This window comes from Anomaloglossus baeobatrachus, chromosome 7 (genome assembly GCF_048569485.1).
Source record: "Anomaloglossus baeobatrachus isolate aAnoBae1 chromosome 7, aAnoBae1.hap1, whole genome shotgun sequence".
Lineage (NCBI taxonomy): Eukaryota > Metazoa > Chordata > Amphibia > Anura > Aromobatidae > Anomaloglossus > Anomaloglossus baeobatrachus.
The window spans coordinates 68,305,222-68,331,493 of record NC_134359.1 but is presented as its reverse complement, the minus strand read 5'-3'; the positions used below and the strand labels follow the sequence as shown (position 1 = coordinate 68,331,493).

At 44.0% G+C, this 26,272-nt stretch overlaps 1 protein-coding gene across 6 annotated transcripts in view; it reads right to left on the bottom strand.

The window, feature by feature from the left end:
• Positions 1-6,006: 6,006 nt before the first annotated feature.
• Positions 6,007-26,272, bottom strand: part of OSBPL6 (oxysterol binding protein like 6) — a 337,550-nt gene continuing 317,284 nt past the window's right edge. For all 6 annotated transcript variants that reach the window (XM_075317384.1, XM_075317383.1, XM_075317385.1 and 3 more), the window contains 6 exons: positions 26,152-26,230; positions 18,883-19,027; positions 17,017-17,161; positions 14,442-14,568; positions 9,391-9,513; positions 6,007-6,781 (listed from right to left, as the gene is read on the bottom strand). In XM_075317384.1, the coding sequence (XP_075173499.1) occupies positions 6,673-6,781; positions 9,391-9,513; positions 14,442-14,568; positions 17,017-17,161; positions 18,883-19,027; positions 26,152-26,230 (728 nt within the window). In that variant the 3' untranslated portion in view covers positions 6,007-6,672. The remainder of the gene's footprint in view (positions 6,782-9,390; positions 9,514-14,441; positions 14,569-17,016; positions 17,162-18,882; positions 19,028-26,151; positions 26,231-26,272) is intronic.

Below are 26,272 nucleotides of genomic sequence, written 5' to 3'. Positions count from 1 at the left end.
ATTTCAGGGGCTGGGCTAGTTCCAGCGCGATGTGCACAATGACAGCACACTCTTGTCAGCTCAGATCAGCAGTAACAAGCAGGCAACAGAGTGCGTGTTGCTAGAACACCTTGTGTGCAGAGACCAGCGCTGCCCCCGCAATTGACATTACTGTTGTATGTACTCTGTGTATTTTGACAATGCACTCTCTGTTGTTAGCTCGCTACTGCTGATCTGAGCCGACAAGAGAGAGTGCACTGTCATTGTGCACATCGCACAGTGCACATTGTGTTATGATTAGACCAGCCCCAGATATAAGCGTTACTGATGATGCTTCATTTCAAGAAATGGGCAAAGGCTGCAGCAGTGACCACATGCCCTGGGATTCTCAAACAAAGTGTCATCAGAAAGGAGGTGAAAAAAAAATGAAAAAAGCAGTTAGATAGTGTAGTTAGGGAACGGTAGGGAATTTTTAATTCAAGTATATTAGAAAATAGTTTAGATTTTGGTACTAAATAGATAGGGATTTAGGAACACCCCCCCCTTCTCTTAATACATGTTGTATTATATGGTGCACAAAAAATGTGTGGATAACAACCATGAGTGGCTATGTTGCTGGCCAGAGTTGAAGCATGAACAGGGGTCATCTCTACGGGGGTAATATTACATATGAACAGGTTAGATAAATACACTGGTTCAGATCAGTGAGCCCCCACAAAAGGTAAATGTTTCTTATATAGATGTTACCCCCCAGGAATGGACACAGCAGAGGCCACTGTGTAAGTGCAGGAGGTGGACGTGGCCCCCTATCCTCCGGGGCCACAAATGTGGCAGGTCAGATTGCGCCAAGGCTGTGTCCGCCATTGGCACCACCTCCGTTTCTCAATCTGGTAATCGTCCGAAATGATAAATCAGCACAAAACAGCAAGTTACCAGTGCACATATAAGTTTATTAGAAGAACAAGCACTATTAGCAGCAGATTGATGTAAAGACAAATGTCTGCAAAAGACATCAAGTTTACAATTACATTTCGTAAGAGTTTAGTTAGAAAATCCCCTTCAGTAAACTCAAATTTTGTATTACCTGATGAGTCTTCATGAAAAACAATGTCTGGAGTAAGGCTTTAGCAACATTCATCGGCAGGCTAACCAGATAAGATAGACATGCAGGACCTATGTACAGTACAATACATCAACGTATTGTCATTCTTTGTCAGTGGAAACGTAGGCGGGCGACGCGATATCAGGCTCAGCCTGAAGGACCCGGACAGGATCCGGCTTAAAATTAAAAGCACAAATTAAACAATAAAATATAAACAGATCAGCGAGTTGACTATTTGGTAAGAAAGTGTGTAGCGGACTTGTAGAGTGGGACGATGATCCTGGTTTATATACCGTATGTCGGCACAGCCTGATGAAGGATATGAACCGGTTCATGCTGCATTTATCCTATGTGGGGTCAGTGTAGCACCATTCCTGCATTTTAAGGGACGTCTGCCGCTAACAGGCCCCTTTAAATTATGGCATCTACAAGTTAAATGATGGCATTTATTAAGCAAAACGAGTGTATATAGGTGTGAACTAAAGCAATATATGCAATGCATCCAGCTACCACTTATCCACGCAGAGAACAGGAATGGCCCTCAGCAATCTGTCGGACTTAGGGGTACTTTGCACATTGCGACATCGCTACTGCGATCTCGTTGGGGTCAAATCGAAATTGACGCACATCCGGCGCCGGTAACAACGTCACAACGTGTAAAGCCTAGGAGAGAAGATGAACGAGCGTGAAACAGTCAAAAATCGCTGATCTGTGTCACATCGGTCATTTGCATAATGACGGTGCGTCCGCAGGTACGATGTTGTTTGTCGTTCCTGCAGCTCCACACATCGCTGTGTGTGAAGCCGCAGGAGCGACAAACATCTCCTTACCTGCGCCCGCCGTCCACCAGCAATGCGTAAGGGAGAAGGTGGGCGGGATGTTTACATCCCGCTCATCTCCGCCCCTCCGCTTCTATTGGCCGCCTGCCGTGTGACGTCGCTGTGACGCCGCACGATCCACCCCCTTAGGAAAGAGGCGGGTCGCAGGCCAGAGCGACGTTGCAGGGCAGGTAAGTGCGTGTGAAGCTGCCGTAGCGAAAATGTTCGCTACGGCAGCTAGCAAGATATCGCATGTGCGACGGGGGCGGGAGCTATCGCGCTCGACATCGCTATCATCGGCTAGCGATGTCGCAGCGTGCAAAGTACCCCTTAGCACCCATGATTGCAGCCAGGTATGCTTTTTCTGAAACGCTGCAATTATTTAGAGAGAACAGTTTGAGGAGCTGGCCAGGGACTATAAGGCGACACTTGACTAGTCAGGCGCTGTCCTCTGCCGGCTTCTCCACCCTCTACTCTGTTTGATTGACAGGTCACAGCCATTTGTGCATATAGAGATGCGAGAGAGATCTATCAATCACCCGGTGGGGAGAATCCGGCCGGGTGCTGCATCGGATTACTCAGGTCTCTCCCTGCCGCCAATGGCCGGATCCTCAGTCTATGTCCTGTCTGAAATGTAGGAATGTTTCAGAGATGAACATTCATGGCTACAATAATATAGCCAAGAGCTGGTTGATGCTGCCCGTGGTTTGGGGCTCTGATTTATCGCTCATTTATGTATAAAGCGGGCAGACATTCACATCACATTTTGCATCTAATGTTAGATCCCACGTATAAATCTAATGTGCTGATGGACTACTATTAGCCAAAAAAGCCCTCTTTCTGGATATGTTTGGCTAGACTACCTCTCCCCCAATGGTGGTATATTGTTCATTCATCAACAAGTCCTACCAACCAGCAGCATTTTCCTATATAAACTAAAGCCAGTGCTATACTGGCACTATCATGCTGATTCTTTACATACCTTTAGATGTGAGATCGGATGTATAGTTTCTGAAATATAGGCAAGTAAAGTGTGTGTGTGTGTGTGTGTGTGTGTGTGTGTGTGTGTGTGTGTGTGTGTGTGTGTGTGTGTGTGTGAAATACACTGTTACTTGATTGATAGCAGCTATAGAATATCTAATAGGTTGGTCAGGTTTTCCTAGTTATTCCCACCCCTGTCTGCCTGTCCTTCCGTCCCTTTTATCCTCTCCTCTTGTTCTGACCGTGGGAGTTTATGCGCCGCCCTCACATAGCCTACAAAACAATAAGATGATGTCCCACTGTCTTCACAAAGATGGCGCCGGAGATAAGCACAATGCGCAGGCCCCAACTCCGACGCTATGTTGGTGAAGAAATGTAGTAAATCTGTGATATACTGTAAGTAGCATACATAACAGAGACAGGGGGAGGAAGGACAGGCAGCAGACAGGTGCGGGAATAACTAGCCAAACCCGACCCACCTATTAGATATTCTGTAGCTGCTATCAATCAGATAACAGTGCATTGCACAGACTTTACTTGCCTGTATTTCAGAAACTATACATCCAATATCACAACTAAAGGTATGTATAGAATCAGCATGATAGCGCCAGTATAGCACTGCCTTTAGTTTATATAGGAAAATCGTGGTGGGTGGTTCCCTTTAATTAAGGTGGCAGAATTCTGACACAGTTCTACTCCGTTTGTGATCTCTAGTTTTCTGAAACAAATATTTCCATAGTTTTGTTTTGTCCACCATGAGCAGTGTGACAAGATCTGCACAACCAAGCTAACAATATGGCTGCTCCAAGTCATAGACCTGTACAAGGTGTCAATATCTCTGCAAATAATGACTTCACAAGTTATATTGTAAAGAACAAAAGAAAAAAAAACAACAATCAGTTTTCATAAAATGTATGTGTTTTTTCTTGAAAACCAAAATCAATTAATAGAAGCAAGATGGTATTTTTTAATCCCGTCAGTAGAGCTGTGGCTTTACTGATACGTCATATTAATAGTAACAATAAAATAAAAAGCTTCTAGCAGTAAAACAGGTCCCAAATGTAATGAATTCTGTGCTGTGTATTTTTATGTAAAAATCTCTAAAAACTTGGCTGAAGCTAAAGCAGCCTGGGGGTGCCAGCCGTAATGGTCCAGGCTGACGTCGCGCATCTGAGGCTAGGATCATACAAACACAATGCTCTCCGATGGGCAATGGCTTGGGGTTTCCGTCAAAATTCCCGGCAAACAGAATTCTGATGGAACCCACGATATAGCCCGATGGAGCCATTCACTTCAATGAAGTCCCGCAAACATGCAACAAAAAATGTGGGTTTTGGGCCTCGAGATGAAAACCAACAACGCAGTGCCCATCCGAGAGTGCTGTACTGAGTGTGCCCAATTCTCACACAGTTGTTGGATACATCTTCATTCTAAAAAGAGGCATCAGAGGAGCATTAAAGCCAACGTATAAAAGTAAAATAAAATGGTTACTAATGTAACTAACAAATACGTATGTAATGGTTTCATGGGAGCACAGAATTGGTGATACGTGGTATGCAGTCGGGATCATGGGGCAGACATTCCTGTTAGTAATCCAATTTAAAGCAAGTATCTGATAGATTACATTCAATGGCGAGCAAATATGGCAAACATATAGTGTCCCCCTAACCGCAGAATGGTGTTAGGCTGTAATATTACACCCAGACATCTTTGGTACCATACTGTAAAATCGGTCATACACATTAGATGGCTGTCGGCAAAAACAAAGCTTTGTACAATCATTCAGCCTGCAGTCATCTCTTCCATACTCGTCTGGGCCAAACACTCCTGTGTTCTCTATTAGAAAGCAAATCGCCAGACATGTCAGCGGGTGGCTTATCTCCAGGAGACAACGCAACCGGCAGTCTGAAATTGGACATGTCCGATTATCATCTACCCCGACGATCAGGAGTCTGGGGCCCCCATAAACTGTCCATTGACATCGGTGGGTTTGGCTGATATTAGTCTAATATGTATGGGGAACTTTTTGGGATTTTTTTTTTGATAGATTCATACAAAAATGTTCTAGGTTCCATGATATGCTGTATTACAGAAGCATTCCTTCTTCAGAGCTTTCCTTCTTGGGAAAAGCTCAACAAATGGATTGGCGCTCAAGAATCTTCGGCTCCATAAATGGATGGGAGCTCAAGAATCTCCGGCTCAACAAATGGATGGGCACTCAATACTCTCCAGCTCAACAAATGGATGGGCGCTCAAGACTCTCCGGCTCAACAAATGGATGGGCGCTCAAGACTCTTCGGCTCAACAAATGGATGGGTGCTCAAGAATCTCCGGCTCAACAAATGGATGGGTGCTCAAGAATCTCCGGCTCAACAAATGGATGGGCACTCAACAATCTCCGGCTCAACAAATGGATGGGCATTTAAGAATGCCCGGCTCAACAAATGGATGGGCGCTCAAGACTCTTCGGCTGAACAAATGGATGGGCGCTCAAGAAACTCCATCTCAAAAAATGGATGAGTGCTTAAGAATCTCTGGGTCAACAAATGGATGTGCGCTCAAGAATGGTTCCACTCCGTTAATTCAAAATAACAGAGGTTCTCGGCACTCCAACTGATGGATATTTCATAAATACTTTATTATAAGGCAATCATATACACATGAAATGTACAGTTACATTTGGGTCTGAAAATATGGACCTTCATCAGACATGGACTGCAGAAGAAACGAGGATATAAGTACAATGTAGATAGCGCTGATGAATGATGACATGGAAGGCACATAAGTGGAAGGCGCTCTTATAATAAAGTCTTCATGAAATATCTATCACTTGGAGTGCCGAGTACCTGTATAGCTTTTGTCAATGGAAAGAACATCGACATATTAAATTCAATGGATGTTTTCATATCATTTTTTGGGGGGAGTGAATCCTTGATCTACAAAAAAAAAAAAAGAAGAGCAAACCTGTCCGCTCAAGTGAATGGGTTGATGAACAAAAAGGGCGGCACACTTATGGACAGATTAGTCCTTACAGCTTTGTTCTACAGAGTTGCCAAAATCAAAATTGTCTGCCTAATTCAATGTCTGATCAAAAATTGCATTAGTTTTTACAGTTGTAAAAAAAACAAAACAAAACAAAAAAAACAACTTTGCAAGCTTCATACTAATAGCAGGGTCCAATAAACTTCATCACACCGCACTCTTAGAACTCAAAAAGTTCCAAAACAACCAACCGACAATCATCAGCCCCAAATCAAAGCTAGAGCTTCACTTTATATTTTCATGGAATTACCAGGGATTAATAATATAACATTTAATATTGTGAAAACCTAAATGTTCTCGTCAGATCATCAGTAGACCAGACATTTGTATCTGATGAGTTTCTCTAGAGAAGTATCCGTGATATTGCTGCGTAGTGATATTTGCAATAATCTGAATATTTTTCCCTTCGGAAAATTATTCCAATAATAGCAAAAAATCTATGCAATTGTTCTCTAATGACAAATGTTCTGATAATGAATAAGGTTGCTGGGATGACGGGAAATCATTGCGTCTATTTCTACAGCAGGTTAAGTCTAGAAGTAAAAGGTCCAAAGCTTCTGTACTTCTGCGTCTTTCTACAAATGCAGCAAATATATCTGTATATTTTACATGTTATACAAGCAAATCGTTATTTAAAAATGAATATAAAAGCAAATGGCGTGGTGCATCACAAAAAAAAATAATCTTGTAGCGATATGAAACCGAACTGTGCATAGATATTGATTCGTTGATAGAATGGTAGTTCTGACATCACCAAAGAATGGGTAATTCAATTTTACTAAAACCAGGGTCCTTGCGAATGTCCCAGTAGGAGTCGTTAGAAACCCAAAACTCCTTATTATGGGCATCAATCACCTTCCTGCAAATAGAACATAGAAAGAAGGAGAAATTAATTAAATCAGGAATAAAGCCCTCTAGCGAAAACAGATATAATGGCCTATAGGTATGCTATGTCTGATTGGGGAAATCCAATCCCTGGGACCCAACTGATGCTAAAATTAAAGGAGGTGGGATGCTTCCAGTTTAAAAGGGTAATCCAATTGAGTAAATGATCTATTAGAAAGCCGTCGCCAGACAAGTCAGCTGGTGGATTATCTCCAGGAGACAATATAACCGGCAGTCCGAAATTAGACATGTCCGATCGTCATCTGCCCATCCATCAGGAGTCTAGGGCCCCCATACACATTCAATGGGTCTTACTACAAAATGCAAGACCGTAGCCAGTAGGGGTGTAGTGATGAGCGAGCACTTAGATAATCAAGTGCTCAGTACACAAATTTCAAGTAACGAGTATAATGGAAGTCAATGGAAGACTCAATTTTTATGGAAGACTCTTCTGGAAAATTGCTTGATTTTCCCAATGACTTCCATTATACTCAATAATCGATTCAAGCCCATCTAACCTTCTTATTTTAAATACCAAGCAATTTAGCATCTTAGTGCTTGCTCATCACTGTAGGGATGGAATGGAGCACCGGAACTGCATGTGCCCTTCCTTTATCTCTACGTCTTATGAAGATAGTCGAGTATGCAGTTACCAAAACAGACATAGCAATGGCCATCGAGAGATGTCTAATTGCATATAAAACCAGCTTTTCTCACACATGTAAATAAAGTCCCAAGTGTTCAATGGGTGGTCCTAAGCTTAGGAAGTCCTTACACTTTCCTCAGTAAATTGTGTCATCCTTTTGGCTTAGAATTCAATGATGGTAGGACGATGCTGAAGCTGTCAACCAAAACCAAGCATGTTGGGTTTAGGGCAGAGTTATTGGAGGTGATCAAGCACTTGCCAGAATTAGGACTGCTCACTAGACATTTGCGACCTAATTTCCATTGTGTCATAAAAGTTTGTTTCTTGCAATTGGACCTTTCCAAATTGCCACAAAGATGTTTCTCGATCACTTTGAGTTATTTTATAAAATGAAAGGGTCAAGTCATTTTTTTACACATATCCAAAATCCTTGCTTCTCTTCTTGCAATCATCTTGCAGCCACCACAAGGAGGAGCCCACTACATACTGATTAATACAGATAATATTGATCTCAATGAAAGCTGCAAAAGTGTCTCTATGCAGTGGGTCCCCCCTAGTATTGGCTGTAGGCAAACCCTTCACTGTGTCCAAAAGCAATCCAGTGCCGACCACCAGTGTTGTAGCCATGGGGGTAACAAGCTAAACTTTGACACCAGGACCCATGACCCTTTATCGACACCCCTGCCTGGCACATTGTCACCAGTGGCACTAATACATACTTACTAACACTCCTAAAAAAAAATACTGGAAACTCTCAGAAATAGGGAAGACTTTCAAGATTACTGGAAGAGTTCCCAAATCTTCCGAAAGTCACCAAACTCTCCTGAAACTTCCCAGACAGTTTCTTGTGCAAGGATAACCTAAAGGCACATTTATCGGTTATGGATAAAGGCAAATTCTATGTCTCCCTGGAAGGTAGAAGACTCCTCACTACTATAATGCTGTTAACATTATACTCTAATTACGTTATTATATAAATCTTGCGCCTTCCATTAGTAAAGTATTAGTGCCAGCTAGACCCCCACAGCTCACGGTCTTCCACAGTATCCTGAAGGAGCAGTGTTTTTATCCATTGTGAGGGTACCGTTACACTTTGGTGATGCTCCAGCGATCCCAACTGCGATCTGACCTGGTCAGGATCGCTGGTGCGTCGCTACATGGCTGGTGAGCTGTCAATCAGGCAGATCTCACCAGCGACCAGCCCCCAGCCAGCAGCGACGCGTGGAAGCGATGCTGCGCTTGGTAACTAAGGTAAATATCGGGTAACCAAGCACTTGGTTACCCGATATTTACCTTGGTTACCAGCGCACACCGCTTAGCGCTGGCTCCCTGCACGCCTAGGCAGAGTACACATCTGGTTAATAAGCAAACCGCTTTGCCTATTTACCCGATGTGTACTCCGGCTACGTGTGCAGGGAGCCGGCACTGGCAGCCTGAGTGCGGCGGACGCTGGTAACTAAGGTAAATATCGGGTAACCAAACAAAGCGCTTCGCTTGGTTACCCGATATTTACCTTGGTTACAGCTTACCGCAGGCTGCCAGAAGCTGTCTCCCTGCTCCCTGCACATTCAGATCGTTGCTCTCTCGCTGTCAAACACAGCGATGTGCGCTTCACAGCGGGAGAGCAACGTCCAAAAAATGAACCAGCACTGTGTGTAACGAGCAGCGATCTCACAGCAGGGGCCAGGTCACTGCTCAGTGTCACACACAGCGAGATCGCTAATGAGGTCACTGGTGCGTCACAAAAACCGGGACTCAGCAGCGATCTCGCTATGTGAGAAGTACCCCTAAGTATTCATTAGAAAGTTTTTCACATTCACCAATGATTATTTTGTTTGCATGAATGTGCTGAGCAATGGAAAGGGGTACAAGTGGGACATCCCTGCACTCTTGAAGTGATCTGAACAGGAAACAAGAAGGAGTTTCTTAAACTTTACCGGAAATATTTTGGTATATATTCTATATGGTTATCTTCCAAGTACTTTCTCCTACTTCTCTGCAGCTCTTCTATTCTTTGTTTTTCTGTAGAGGCAGCTTCAACACTCCCTTCTTCAAGTAACCTGAAGAAATCCAAAAGGAAATCCAAATTAGATGTACTTCAACCAGTTCAGGACTTGGACATTTCCATTCATTCCTGACCAGGCACATTTTTGGGTATTATACATGCACTTTTAATGGTTCTAAAAAATGTTATCATTTAGATGCTCAAAAATTTCCCTCTTTTTTTCCCCCATGATACATGGAGCTTAATGTCATTTTTATATTCTTTTTGTAAGGAGAAGATGTGAAGAAAAAGAAAATGATTGACTATTTTTCACCATTTTTTTTTCACAAAGATGGCTAAAACATTTTACATTGCCTTCCCTTTTACATAGAGATTAGGGTTGATTGAGCACTACCATGCTCAGGTCCTCAGTACTCCTAATAAGTGACGAGCAACAACTACCATGCTCAGGTGCTCAGTACTCATAATTATGGATGAGCGACAACTACCATGCTCAGGAGCTCGGTACTCATAATTATGGATGAGCGAGCACTACCATGCTCAGGAGCTCGATACTCATAGCAAGGGATGGGCGATCCTGATCTGTAAAGATCGGGGATCGTACCAATCACATAGTGATCGTGTGCACGATCACGAGCTTTCCTGGAAAGCCTTTGTTACAGATCAGGTCCAGGGGATGTAAAAAGAAAGCACATTATTAAAAAACACTAGAAGGTGGCCCGATTCTAACGTATCGGGTGGTCTAGAATGTGTATGTAGGGTAGCAGATTGAATAATAGGGTAATGAATGGACTGGATGGGTTAGGTTTAATTTAGTTTTCTTATAATTGTTTATTGGTTTTAAAATGACAAACAACAGAAGGAACAGTTTTAATAGAGGAGTCTAATGTTTAATGACGTCCATGGCTTGTAATGAAAGAAGGCCACGAACAGTGTAAAGTTAAGTAAAAATATGCTTATGCTGTGATGTGGCCCAATGCTGGTATGTGCCCCCATCGTGGTGCAGGCCCCATCCTGACATGTGCCCCCATCCTGCGGGGTAATGTGTGCAGGGTGGGTGGAGCCGAGCGGAGCCATGGCGCTGAGTACGTCAGTGCCGGGGACTTCATGGCTGGGGACAGGTAACTAACCAGGTGTGTGTTCAGTGTATACATGCGGAGGGCGGAGTACGGGGGGTGGGCAAAGCCGAGCGGGGTAATGTGTGCGGGGGGCGGAGTGCGGGGTGGGTGGAGCCGAGCGGGGCCATGGCGCTGAGGACGTTAGTGCCGGGGACTGCATGGCTGGGGACAGGTAACTAACCAGGAGTGTGTGTGTTCAGTGTATACAGTATATAGTGGAGTGCGGGGGAGGGCAAAGCCGAGTGGAGTAATGAGTGCGGGGGGGTGGAGCGGAGCGGGGCCATGGCGCTGAGGACGTCCGTGATGGGGACTGCATGGCTGGGGACAGATGACTATTTGTGTATGTGTATGTTTAGTGTATACATGCGGAGGGAGGAGTGCGGGGGGGGGGGGGGGTGGAGACGAGCGTGGTAATGTGTGCGGGGGGCCAAGGCGAGCGGTGGGTATGTGTTGGCTGGGTTACCGGTGTGGTCTCCCGGGGGTGCAGCACTCACCGGGGAGTCAGGGCTCTGTGTGGGTGCGGGGAAAAGTGTCAGGCGTCGTCCTGTCGGCCCGTAGTTCGGGCTGTTCAGTTAGGCTCCTTGCACACGTAGCCAGGGTAAATATCGGGTAACTAAGCAAAGCGCTTTGCTTGGTTACCCAATATTTACCTTGGTTACCAGCGTACACCGCTTAGCACTGGCTCCTTGCACACGTAGCCAGGGTAAATATCGGGTAACTAATCAAAGCGCTTTGCTTGTTTACCCGATATTTACCTTGGTTACCAGCGTACACCCCTTAGCGCTGGCTCCCTGCACATGTAGCCAGGGTAAATATCGGGTAACTAAGCAAAGCGCTTTGCTTAGTAACCCGATGTGTACCCTGTTTACGTGTGCAGGGAGCCTTTCCATGCAGCTAAAGCGCTCCTGTCCTGAGATCAGTCTGTGCGGGGTGATGCCCATGTGAGACACAAGAGCAAACATCCCCTCACTGTCAGTATGCTTCTTGCTCTGTAGAGGGCGATGTAGCAGAGCTGACTTGGCTCTCTGTGCTTCTCACTGTGTATAGACGCTGTCTGAACAGGGAGGGGGAGCCGAGCATCTCGCCGGTAGACGGCGCTCGCCGAGTATACAGAGAGTACTGAGATGCTTGGGCAAGCACTGAGTACCGGCGAGCATGCTGACACTACAGGAAATTGCATGACATCACAGTCATGTGACCCAGTCTGTAGCCAATGAGATAATACAACATTCCCACATGACTGATCTCATGGCTATGACGTCACGGAAGGTCCTATCTTCAGCGAAGGTTACCGGAAGGGCACTGCGATAATCGGACACAGAAACAGAAGCGGCGGGAGACAGAGTCTGCAGGACACGTTGCGGGACCTGTAACTATAATGACAATGTTTATTATTAACTGCATTCTTTATTTTACAAACCCCCCCCCGCCCCATCCCACAACTGTAAAGCCTAAGATCGGTGATCGGACGCAAGATCGTGTTACCTCGATCCCGATCTTTACAAAATGATCGGGCGAGTCTCTCCGATCCCGACCATCAGGGGGGATCGCCCATCACTACTCGTAACTAGTGATGAGTGAGCACTACCATACTTGGGTGCTCAGTACTCGTAACTAGTGATGAGTGAGCACTACCATGCTCGGGTGCTCAGTACTCGTAACTAGTGATGAGTGAGCACTACCATGCTCGGGTGCTCAGTACTCGTAACTAGTGATGAGTGAGCACTATCATGCTCGGGTGCCCAGTACTCGTAACTAGTGATGAGTGAGCACTACCATGCTCGAGTACTCAGTACTCGTAACCACTGATGAACGGGCACTACCATGCTAGGGTGCGCGGTACTCGTAATGAGCAGTCAGACGTTCGGACGGGCTTGACTTATGTACCAAGTATAATGGAAGTCAATGGGGAAAATATACAGAAAAAATGCTCGCGCTCCTCTTTGCCTTCTACTATACCCGGTACGCAAGTCAAGGCCGTGTGAGCATCCGAATGCTCGTTACGTGCACCCGAGCATGGTAGTGCTCGCTCATCACTAGTTACAAGTACAGAGCACCCGAGCATGGTAGTGCTCGCTCATCGCTAGTTATGGGTATGGAGCACCTGAACATGGTAGTGCTCACTCATCACTTGTTACGAGTCCCAAGCACCTGAGCATGGTCGTGCTCGCTCATCCATAGTTGAAAAAAAATGTCAATATGTAAAAATAATCTCTATAGGGAAAGGTTAGAAAAAGTGATTTCGACTAGCAGTATCTCTATTGTTTTTTTATTTATTGCATTTATAAAGATATTGTTTTGTCAAATTTAATTTTTACTTTTTTTATGTATTTATTTTTTTTATTGATTTCACACACAGTGCCCCCAATAAGGTCTTAAAAGGCCATTGGGAGATTTTAATATATCAATACATTTTTTTTTATTGCTGATCTGCTCATAAACCAGTCCCAGTAACAGGAGTTGTGAACACAGAGATGCAGAAGGTAAACATCATAATAATTTATGTTTTCCTTCTCTGTGAGGAGTCTGGCTGTGTCTGACAGCTGAGTCCCAATACCCACAGCTGTAGAGTAAAGTGCCCGGATGTATATAGCTAATGGGCACTCCAGAAGTAGCTTAGAGTCCTTGAAAGCTGGAAACAAAAGGCCAGTGTCCAGTGGACGGTCCTGAGCACCACAAGTTCTTAGGCTCTCACAGTTATGTTGGGACAAGGCTAAGGCTGTCAACAAAGAACAGTGGAAGGGGTGCAGTGCAGGAGGTAATTGAGCATGGGCAGAGAATAGCACTGCCCACCGTTGCAACCAGGGGCGTAACTAGAGTTTAAGGGGCCCAGGTGCAAAATAAGGGCCTGCCCCCCCCTTCCCACCGTCTCCTCTCACCTCCCCCAGCTCGAAGTACAGGATAATTATGTTGACACTCGGATCTTTCCCTCAGCACCCTGCCCTCCCATGGTCTTCTATACATATTTTCCTCAGCACCCAGTTTTCCCATGTTCTGATATCCCTCTTTCCTTCAGCACCCAGCTTTCCCATGTTCTGATATCCCTCTTTCCTTCAGCACCCAGCTTTCCCATGTTCTGATATCCCTCTTTCCTTCAGCACCCAGCTTTCCCATGTTCTGATATCCCCTCTTTCCTTCAGCACCCAGCTTTCCCATGTTCTGTTATACATGTTTCCGTCAGCATCCAACTTTCCGATGTTCTGCTATGCATCTTTAGCTCAGCATCCAGCTTTCCGATGATCTGCTGTACATCTTTACTTCAGCACCCAGCTTGCCCTTGATATCAGAGCATGCATGGGAAAGCTGGGTACTGAAGGAAAAATGTATAGCAGAGCATGGGAAAGCTGCATGCTGAGGGAAAGATGTGTTATAGAACATGGGAAAGCTGGGTGTTGAGGGAAAAATGTTTAGTAGAGCATGGGAAAGTGGGGCTCAGGGACAAATGTATAGCAAGGCATGTAGAAGCTGGGTCCCGAGGAAAAAAGCCATAGGCTACTTTCACACTGCATTTTGCCTTACATTCAGTTGTCCCGTCGGGCATACTTCCGAACCGCCTCTCCTCCACCCTGCAAAACGTGTTTCGGACACATGCGCTGACAGGGCCATTGACTGTAATGGAGCACACTACGTTAGCGTGTCCTCCTTTTTGTACCATTTATGTGCATATACGTTTTCTGCAGACGGACATCCGAACATAGTCGACCACAATCGGGAGTCCGTCTGCAGAAAACGTATATGTGCAAAAATGGTACAAAACAGAGCACACGCTAACGTAGTGTGCTCCATTACAGTCAGTGGCCCTGTCGGTGCATGTGTCCGAAACACGTTTTGCAGGATGGGGGAGGGGCGGTTGATAAATGATTACCTCTGATCCGGCCTGAATCTTGCATCGGTTTTTGGAAGGAATTCCCTCATCACTGGATCCAGATCATTCAGTTCAATGGCAAATCTGGTGAAGCCGTAATAGAGTTCATAATCAGTTGGCATGGAACCTTGTAAAGAGTACAAAAACATATAAAACTTTACATCAGTAACTAATTATCATCTGACTGGAATCATCATCTCTATATCTGTATCTTTAATTTAAACTAATCCAGAAATAACAGGGGCTGGTTAAGGTTAGAAAGATATATATATATATATATTTATATTCCTTCGCAGAGTTTCATCTGCCCAATTGAAGCCTTGCTGAAGCATCCCCAGATTATCACCGATCCTCAACCACTAAATTTCACAGTGGGTGCAAGACACTGTGGCTTGTACGCCTCTCCAGGTCTCCGTCTAACCATTGGATGACCAGGTCTTGAGCAAAGCTGAAAATTAGACTCATCAGAGAAGATTACCTTACTCTAGAAATTGGGCAGAATAAACTTTGCGAAGGACGTATGAATCAAGCCGCATACAAGGTTATCCTGGAAAAACAGTTGCTTCCTTCTGCTCAGGCAATGTTCCCCAACTCTGAGGACTGTTTTTTTTTCCAACAGGACAATGCGCCAGGCCACACAGCTAGGTCAATCAATGTGTGGATGAAGGACCACCACATCAAAACCCTGTCATGCCCAGCCCAATCTCCAGACCTGAACCCCATTGAAAACCTTTGCAATGTAATCAAGAGGAAGATGGATAGCCACAAGTCATCAAACAAAGAAGAACTGATTACATTTTTTCACCAGGAGTGGCATAAGGTCACCCAAAAGCAGTGTGAAAGACTGGTGGAAAGCAGCCAAGATGCATGAAAGCTGTGATTAAAAATCATGGTTATTGCACAAAATATTGATTTCTGAACTCTTCCTGAGGTAAAACATTATTAGTATTATTGTTTCTAAATTATTATGAACTTGTTTTCTTTGCATTATTTGAGGTGTGAAAGCAATCCATTTTTTGTTATTTTGACCATTTCTCCTTTTTACAAAATAAATACAAAATTTATTGGTTGGAAATTCGGAGACGTTGTCAGTAGTTTATAGAATAAAAAACAATTTACATTTTACTCAAAAATATACATATAAAGAGAAGAATCTGAAAAACTGAAAATTTTGCAGTGGTCTCTTAATTTTTGCCAAACCTGTATACTGTGTGCAAGCTCCGCAGCTGCATAGGGGCAAAAAGACACACCAAGACCACATGTTTTTTATGCGGTTTTGGTACTTTGTCTTGCCATGAGATTCAGATTTGGTTCAAAAATGTCTGCAAGCAAATAATCAATGTGTGCATATAGCCTAATCCGATATGGAGTTCAATGACTTCACCTGAGGTCACAGCTGGGGTATCGTGAGAACAGCCAGCTGTGACCTCAAGTGAACTCACTGACATCTCTTTTCACCGCTGCGGCTCCGTCAGTGTGTCCCTGACACTGCAGTGATTGGTCACGTTTTCTAATGTTACTGCACACTGCGATCTCAGATGTAGCAGAGCCGGGATTGTCAGGAATGTCGTGTCTATGGATTACATTGGACCTGCAAGGGTGTTTTGAGGGTTAATAAATTGGAAAAAGAGGGTGGTTTTTTTGTTTTTTTTTATAAATAAAGGTTTTTTCGTTGTCTTTTGTGTTTATTTCTATTTACTTATACGAATAGTAATGTGGGGGTCTCATTGAACCTTCCCCTTTACTAGCCTTGGACTTGATGACAGCAAAAAATCACAGCTGTCATTAACCCCTTATATTACCTTTATTGCCAATGCTCCAGGGCAATTGGGATGAGCTAGGTAAAGTTCCAAGATTTGCACATTAATGGATGCGTCAATCTTGGGGCAGCTGCAGACTGCAATTTTTATGCTGGGGAGGGCCAAATAACCATGGGCCTCCCCAGCCTGAGAATACCAGCCCCTAGCTGTCTGTATTATATTTTCTGGGTATCAAAATTGGGGGTGTCCTCACACCGTTTTATTAAATTATTTATTTATTTAAATAATTTTTAAAAAAAAGCCACACGGTTCCCTTGTATTTTGATACACAGCCATAATACTGCAAACAGCTGGGCGCTGCAGCTTCCAGCTATGCTTTATCTGTGCTGAGTATCAAAATAGGGGGAGCCATACACCATTTTTTCCAATTACAGAGGGTGGGTGGGGGAAGTAGTGAGTATTCATGAGGTTTAATAAGTGGACCCAGAAGCAGTGTGCAACCACATGTGAGACTCGGTAAGTATAATTGTCCAGCTTTAATCCTTATTTTGCTTTTTTTTTAAATTATTTTTATCCGGGTGGCCAAATCTAAACATCAACATGGACTTCCCTGGGTAAGTCCGTGTTTGAGGTCCATGCATAGACGCTAGGTGTCCGGTACGGACCCCGAACTTTACAGTTCGGGTTTGCACATCGCTATTTACAAGGACATAGCTATCAGTTCTATGCCAACTTTTATGTTACGTACATACATCAGAAATGCTACCAAACAACTACCAAACACTAACACAGCCCTGTTAGTGGCTTTGTTATACCTGGTCTCCATATGCATTTTGCTGCTGGGGCATCACCACGATATAAGGCCTCATGCCACTTCCCAAAAAGTCGATGTACAACCTTTCCTTCTTGATCCATCACTACTCCATGAATCTCATTTACGCTGGAGCTCCAATAATTTCCCTAGTAAAGAAGAAAATGTTTATATGCATGTATATATACACGGTATATATATATATATATATATATATATATATATATATATATATATGTTATGGCAGAACGATGATATGACACCACAGCTTGTCAAATTCATGACGAGCTGTGACATTATTTACTCCAGTCATTAACTGGAGTAAGATTTGTGGTGTGGAGTACGGAGGCTCATGCCATTTGTCAGACGTAGCTGACTCATCAGGACCATCTAACTCCACCTCATCCCATCAAGACTAGCATTAAAATTGCTGATGTTGATGAATCGAGGCTAAAGTTTCTTGCAATAATAAGAGCCTGTCACTTGCGCAAAAAAAAAAAAAATCCCTTAAAAAAAAATCCCTGAGCTCTTCTGATTCTGCTGCTTTTTTCCATTTTGAGCTACGTTGCGCACTTGCAGAGTTATTCACAACTGTTGATTTTGGAGCATTATGTGAAATCTCTTCTTGTTGTCCAACTGGGCGATTCTTCAGCGTCTTCTCTGGGGGCGTGCGCTTACACCCCTCCCTCCCAGTCACTGCCAATCACAGCTCAACAGCATCTGGGAAGGAGAGTTGAAATCGCACGCCCCTTAGAGGAGACTCTGATAAAACACCCAGTTTAACTACAGAGATTTCACATACTGCGCTCTTAAAGCAAAAAATGTGAATACTTCTGCAAAGGAGTGACATAGCGTAAAAACAAAATAAACAATAAACCAATTTTTTTGAGCAGCTGACAGGTCATCTTCAACTTTAAAAAAATTACCATATGTAAAAAAATGATGTATGATGGAAGAGGCCAGACTTCTTCAGTGTCTTCTCCTCATTTTTGGGACATATTCTTTAGGCAAACAACTAGCAGGTCTTTGGCTTCGGAGCTAGCATTGAGTGGAGTCGAAATCAGTAAAAAAGTATGAGATTTCCAGTCTTCTGTTTTAGTCACTGGACTAAAGGCCGCTTTACACGCTACGATTTATCTGACGATATGTCGTCGGGGTCACGGATTCCGTGATGCACTTCCGTCATCGTTAGCGACGTCGTTGCGTGTGACACCTACGTGTGATTCCGAACGATCGCAAATAGGTTGAAAATCGTTGATTGTTGACACATCGTTCAATTTCAAAATATTGTTCGTCGTTTGGAACGCATCAGACATATTGCTACGTTTGACACCCTGCCAACGACGAACAACATCCACACGACCGCCTTGGTCAAACAATATATCGCTGAACGATGTAGCGTCGTCTGTGAGATGTGTACGTGTGACCGCTACAAAACGACCTATGAGCGATCTCGGCAAATCCTAACAACGATCTGGGCGTGTCACATCGCTAACGAGATCGCTAACGATATTGTTGTGTGTAAAGTAGCCTTTATTCTCTCAATACGAAGCTATAATGTTCTTTTGCCTTATTAAAGTATCTAGGTTTCACAGAAGAGGTTCTTAAATTCTGGGCCCCCCAAGGGCGACTCTGTAAGGGTATGTGCATATATAACGTTTTTGATGAGTTTCTTTCTGCACTGATTTGATGCGGAAAATACACAACGTTTTACAGCACCAGCAAAGTGAATGAGAATTATGAAATCTCATGCACATATTAGTTTTTCCCTTGCATATTTGCATCAGATTCACATCTGCAGCAGGTCAATTCTTGCAGCATATTTAACCCAATATAATCATTGAGAAAAAATAAGAGGTAACCCCCGTACCTTGATGAATGTCATCTTACACGCAGAAGTGCTGCTTTTTGAGTTCCGAATGGTGATTTCCCCGTAATGTTCAATCCATCTTCTACCGCTGAGGATGTTGTGTATGCAGGTCGTCACTTTATTCCAGACATAGCAATCTCCATACCTACAAATAACAAAAGAAAAGATCTAATAACCGATTATAATTATCATTATCATTGTCCTTCTAGTCACAGGAGACTATAGAAAAATAATTAAGCATGTCCATCTATTTTAAAGGGAACCTGTCACCAGATTTGGTGACTATAAGCTGCGGCCACCACCAGTGAGCTCTTATATACAGTATTGTAACACGCTGTATATAAGAGCCCAGGCCGCTGTGTAGAACGTAAAAATCACTTTATAATACTTACCTAAGGTGCGGTGCGGGGCAGATGAGTGTCTTTGTTCTCCAGTACCGGCGCCTCCTCTTTCGGTCATCTTTGTCCTCCTTCTGAAGTCTGGGTGCATGATGCGTCCTATGTCATGCACACTTGCCGGCATTGAGGTCCTGCGCAGGCGCACTTTGATCTGCCCCGAGCAAGGCAGATCAAAGTATTGTAGTGCACCGGCGCGGGACCTCAATACCGGCTAGTATGGATGACGTAGGACGCGTCATGCACCCAGGCTTCAGAAGAAGGAGGACAAAGATGGCCAAAAGAGGAAGCACCGGACTGGGAGAATGGAGACACCCATCCGACCAGTCTGCACCGCACCGACCCTTAGGTGAGTATTATAAACTGATTTTTACATTCTACACAGCGGCCTGGGCTCTTATATATAGTATTCTGGAATGCTGTATATAAGAGTTCAGTGGTGGTGGCCGCAGCTTATAGGGGACAAATCTCATGACAGGTTCCCTTTAATACCAGACTCAAAAATTTGACCAATTTGTGTATATTATACAGTATATCACAAAAGTGAGTACACCCCTCACATTTTTGTAAATATTTTATTATATCTTTTCACAGAACAACACTGAAGGTCCTACACGTTGATACAATGTACAGTAGTCAGTGTGCAGCTAGTATAACTGTAAATTTGGTCCCCTCTAAATAACCCAACACACAGCCATTAATGTCTAAATCGCTGGCAGCAAAAGTGAGTACATCCCTAATTGAAAATGGAGCATGGCAAGGTGGTGCACATGCACACATACGTCAGACCAATGGCACTGGTTGCCATGACGCTGACCCGCGGATTGCATTCGATGGACCGGGGGCAAGAAGAGGCCATTGGCTCCTCTCGCAGAGTTCAATGCGCCGCTATATTGAGCGGCTAACTTATAAGGCAGGTGTAGATAATTCCTATATACGGTAACCTCCTAACTTCTCACTCCACGTCCCTTGAAGAAGAAAGTGGAAACGCACGTTGGGACGCGGTCCTCATTCACTCCAGGCTCCAGCTCATTTCCTGGTTTACGGTTAGGCACATCACTAGTTGTTATGTTGCCTATATATTCACCTGCAGTGATTAAGAATGACGTAGCTGGTTGTACCAGCAACAGTAACTAAATTATTATCTGCAGTATATTGCATTAGTATATTATTACATTATCCACCTATCAATTATATATATTTATCTGCAGCTCTTGATAGTAGTATAGCTGGTTTACCCAGCAACATTATATATACTTACCTCTGCAGTTAAATATATATGGTACATGCAGCTATATAGCTGACTTATCCAGCACCATTATACAACTTGTTTCTGCTGTTAGGTGTAATGCTATGTGCGCACATTGCGTTGTGTCCCTGCAGAAATTTCTGCAGCGATTTGAACAGCACATGTGCGCTTCAAATCGCTGCAGAAACACTGTGTAATGAATGCAGTGAAAAAGCCAATTTCATGCGCTCTGGATGCAGCCCCCACCATAGACAGAGCGGGACCTGCATCCAAAGCGCACGGAATAAGTGACATGTTGTTTTTTAGAATGCAGCGATTTGGCAGCACATGCGTGCACATGGATAATGCACAATCTTCATAGATTGTGCAGGGGACGCAGGACGCATGCATTTACGGTGCAGTGCAGAACGCAACATAACTGCATGCAATACGCACACGTGGGCACAGAGCCTAAAGGGTACTTTACACGCTGCGTGCTAGTGAGTGTACCCGCCCCCGTCGGTTGTGCGACACGGGCAAATCGCTGCCTGTGGCGATTGAATACACCCGTCACACGGACTTACCTGCCCTGAGACGTCGCTCTGGCCGGCGAACCGCCTCCTTTCTAAGGGGGGCGGGTTGTGCGGCGTCACAGCGACGTCACACGGCAGCCGTCCAATAGAAGCGGAGGGGCGGAGATGAGCGGGATGTAACATCCCGCCCACCTCCTTCCTTCCTCATAGCTGGTGGAGCCAGGTAAGGAGATGTTCGTTGCTCCTGCGGTGTCACACATACCGATGTGTGCTGCCACAGGAACGACGAACAACATCGTACCTGCAGCAGCAACGACATTAAGGAAAGGAGCGACGTGCCAACGATCATCAATTTTGAAAGATTTTGCGATCGTTGAACGTCGCTCCTTGGTGTCTCACGCTACGATGTCGCTACCGGCACCGGATGTGCGTCACTAACGATGTGACCCCAACGATATATCGTTAGCGATGTCGCAGCGTGTAAAGCACCCTTTACAGGTTGGTGTGGTTTCCATTAGTAGTGTTCACCATTGTAGATCAATTGATCCATAGAGGGATTCACTAACTATTGAAGCCATGTAAATAATTGTGGTCATAATCATTATATCTGAAGCATCTTAGTTGATGAATTACTATATCTAGGTTATATACTGTCTGGTAACATAATTTATATAGTAACTTAATTGAATTTGAAACACTTAATATATTAATTGATTGTTAAAAGGCTTACTGCATTCATTATTGTACCTTCAAGTAATTGGATATATTAATAATTATTTACTAGATATTTACTGCCTCATTACTATTGCACTTTATTAGAGATAATTATTCGTTATGCATAATGTATGTAGGGGTATTAATTGCTAATTAATTACTATTATATAGAAAAAGCTATTATATACAACCTTCTCACCAACAATTGGAAAATTGTATGTTAATTCAATCTCATGGTATTATTTGATTATTGATAACCTGGAGCTTATAAGGCCCTTTTCTGGATCCCTTGTTTTGTGGAATTTTTAATTGTAGTTTGTTTCTAATTAATTAATTAATTAATTAATAAAAATAATTGTACATTGGAGCTATTGTGCACTTTTTCCTTATCCTAGGATATTGAATTCAAATGTACAGTAGTCAGTGTGCAGATTGTATAACTGTGTAATTTTGAGGTCCTCTAAATAACTCAACACACAGCCATTAATGTTAAAACATCTGGCAGCAAAAGTGAGTACACCCCTAAGTGAAAATGGCCAAATTGTGCCCAATTAGCCATTTTCCCTCCCCGGTATCATGTGACTAATTAGTGTTACAAGGTCTCATTTGTGAATGGGGAGCAAGTGTGTTACATTCGGTGTTATCACTCATACAGTCTCTCATACTTGTCACTGGAGGTATAACATGGCATCTCATGGCAAAGAATTCGCTGAGGAGCTGATAACATGAATTGTTTCTCTACATAACGGCGACCTAGGATATAAGAAGATTGCCAACACCCGGAAACTGAGCTGCAGCACGGTGGCCAAGACCATACAGAGGTATAACAAGACAGGATCCATGCAGAACAGGCTCGCCATGGACAACCAAGTTGAGGGCACATGCTCAGTGTCATATCCAAAGGTTGTCTTTTCTAAATAGACATATGAGTGCTGCCAGCATTGCTGCAGAGGTGACAGAAGTAGGGGGTCAGCATGTCAGTGCTCAGACCATACGCCACTTACTGCATCACATTGGTCTGTATGGCTGTAGTTTCAGAAGGAATCTTCTTATAAAGATGATGGATAAGAAAGTCAGCAAACAGTTTGCTGATGACAAGCAGGATAAGTACATGGATTACTGGAACCGTCTTGTGCTCTGATGAGACCAAGATAAACTTCTTTGGTTCACATGTGTCAATCATGTGTGATGGCGAAATCGGTGAGGAATACAAAGACAAGTGTGTCCTGCCTACAATCAAGCATGGTAGTGGGAGTGTCATGGTTTGGGGCTGCACGAGTGCTGCCAGCTAAGGGGAACTACAGTTCATTGAGGGAACCATGAATGCCAACATGTACTGTGACATACTTAAGAAGATCATAATCCCCTCCCTTCAGAAACTGGGTAACAGGGCAGCATTCCAACATGATTACAAGGTGAGGAGGGAGTACAAAGACAAGTGTGTCCTGCCTACAATCAAGCATAGTGGTGGGAATGTCATGGTTTCAGGATGCATGATTGCTGCCGGCTTTAACGAGATACACTTCATTAAGGGAATCATCATTGGGGAAAATTATCTTCTGGTTTGCACGATAGATCATAGCTCTCGACAGCACATCTTCATATTGTAGACAGGACGTGTGCTACACAGTGAGAACAACTGCAGCATATGAGCACTGAACAAACTTTTACTGATTGTCCTCAGATCTGGGTAAAATAGGTCTGCCAGATCTGTAAATAATTACCAATCGGCATTTATCAAGTGGTGTAAATGCACCTTAAGGTATATGTGATTAGTGAATAGATGCTCATGCCAACTTCCGCATAAAGGCACGGGTGTCTGAGCTGTGGTTGTCACTAGAATAGAAAGTGGTCTCGGATATTGGGTGCTGGGTCTGGATCTTTGAAGGGTTCCTGTGCCTGATGTTGATGAACATGTGAAATATTTGCTTTAGTGCAGAATGAATTATGTCAGTAGTTGTCATCGCTGCCAATAACCAAAAGGAAAACACTGGGAGAGGTGACAAAGCCGTTAGGTTAATCTCCCCAGCAGAAAACCCTTGTACAGATTCACTGTGCATCTGAATGTCACCAGCTGGGGAGATAATTAGGAAGGTGGAGATTAGTAGTAATTAGCGCTGGTGAGGCGTCTCCGCTTGTTGTACTCGGCACATAGAGGAAATCTATCATGTAAATATTGTTAGTCTGCTAAAGGCAAATTAATGATCTTGTGGTGCAGCCGGATACTACACAACATGACTCAAACCCTTCCTACTAAACGTAGTATCTAAAGCACCTATATGAGGCTGAACCCTGGGATCTGGATACAGTGCATACCATATACAGCCCAGCTTAATGACAGGATCCAAAAATGCATTGCCCACCGGATAAAGCTGGATTCACATATCCATGTGGGTAATACCATTGGACCGATTTTTCCTCCGGTGTCATCCTAGTGGTATCCTGGAACTTTCCTTGTTCTCTTGCTTCCAAGCCCCCCAAAAACTTTGCAAGGTCTCATGTTTATATTCAAGTTTATCAATCAGTAACAGATCCATGAGACACAGATGAAAATCAGAGCCCTTACTACCGTGTTTTTCCAAAAATAAGACACTGTCTTATACTTTTTTTGCTCCCCAAAAAGCACTAGGGCTTTTTTTTGGAGTAGGTCTTATTCTTGGAGAAACATGATTGGGGGTAAGTTTACCCCTCCCCCCAAAAAAGCAGACCCCCCCCCCCTTCCCAGGAGACATATACTTACCAGACCCTGGACCTCTGCGTGGCTCCCAGGTTCTCCCTGTGATCTCTGGCGGGCGCTCCAGCAGGTATGCTGCCTGCCGTCCTCCTCTGCTGCTGGCCGACCACTCACCTACATTAGATCACACACACTCATACACACACACACAATCACCGATCAGATAGCATACAGACACACACACTAATACACACACACAATCACTGATCAGATCGAACACACACTCACTAGTCACTCACCTCATCAGCGGTACACAATGCCTCCAGCTGCAGGGAAAGATGGGAGGAAGTTACGCATCGCAGGTCCTGTAAGCATTCCATCCGCAGCCGCAGGTCCTTGCGTTCCATTGCACTATGTCTCAGGTTTCTGCCAGCCAGAAGTAATTGGTATCACTGGATGTGGTGAGTGTTTGTGTGTGCGATCTGATGAGTTCGGGTGTGCGATCTGATGTGTGTGGGTGTGCGATCTTATGTGTGTGGGTGTGCGATCTGATGTGTGTGGGTATGCAATCTGATGTGTGTGGGTGTGCAACCTGATGTGTGTGGGTGTGCGATCTGATGTGTGTGGTTGTACAATCTGATGTGTGTGGTTGTGCAATCTGATGTGTGAGGGTGTGCAATATGATATGTGTGGTTGTGCAATCTGATGTGTGTGGGTGTGCAATCTGATGTGTGTGGGTGTGCAATCTGATGTGTGTGGTTGTGCAATCTGATGTGTGTGGGTGTGCAATATGATATGTGTGGGTGTGCGATCTGATGTGTGTGGGTGTGCAATCTGATGTGTGTGGTTGTGCAATCTGATGTGTGTGGGTGTGCAATATGATATGTGTGGGTGTGCAATCTGATGTGTGTGGGTGTGCAATCTGATGTATGTGGGTGTGCGATCTGATGTGTGTGGGTGTGCAATCTGATGTGTGTGGGTGTGCGATCTGATGTGTGTGGGTGTGCGATCTGATGTGTGTGGGTGTGCAATCTGATGTATGTGGGTGTGCGATCTGATGTGTGTGGGTGTGCAATCTGATGTGTGTGGGTGTGCGATCTGATGTGTGTGGGTGTGCGATCTGATGTGTGTGGGTGTGCAATCTGATTGTGCGATCCACTGCAGGTCCTCCTGCTCGACGTCTGGTGAGAATGATTGCGGGGTCTTCTCTCTTTTGGGAGTGTCCACTGTTTATAATAAAGTGTCCAGCAGTATCTTTAACTTTTTTATCTGCATAGACGCTTCATTATTGAATCGTGACTAGGGCTTATTTTCGGGGTAGGGCTTATATTTAAGCCTTGCTCCGAAATTGCTGAAAATCCCAGCTAGGGCTTATTTTTGGGGGAGGGCTTATTTTTGAAAAAACACGGTATTAGCTTCCACGTCTCATGGATGCCCATAGACCTAAATGGCTGATTCTGATACACAAATCGGATGAGAATAGGAAATGCTCTGAATTTCACAAATGTCACTCTTGGATCCGAGATTTAACTGGATATGTGAATAAATCCATTCTACTCTACAGATCTAAGTTCTGTCCAAGAAAAAAAAATCGGACAGCACTCGGATGTCACATGTATGTGTGAATATAGGGATAGATAGATAGTTAGATAGATAGATAGATAGATAGATAATGGATAGATAGATAGATAGATAGATAGATAGATAGATAGATAGGATACTTACTTTGGAAGGGTAACATTCACTGTTCCAAAAGGCAGTATTTCCATGGATTTTCCCCAAAATTTATTTTTCCATCTGACATCTGAAAATCAAACTTCACATTAATAAATTGCTAAAGATGACT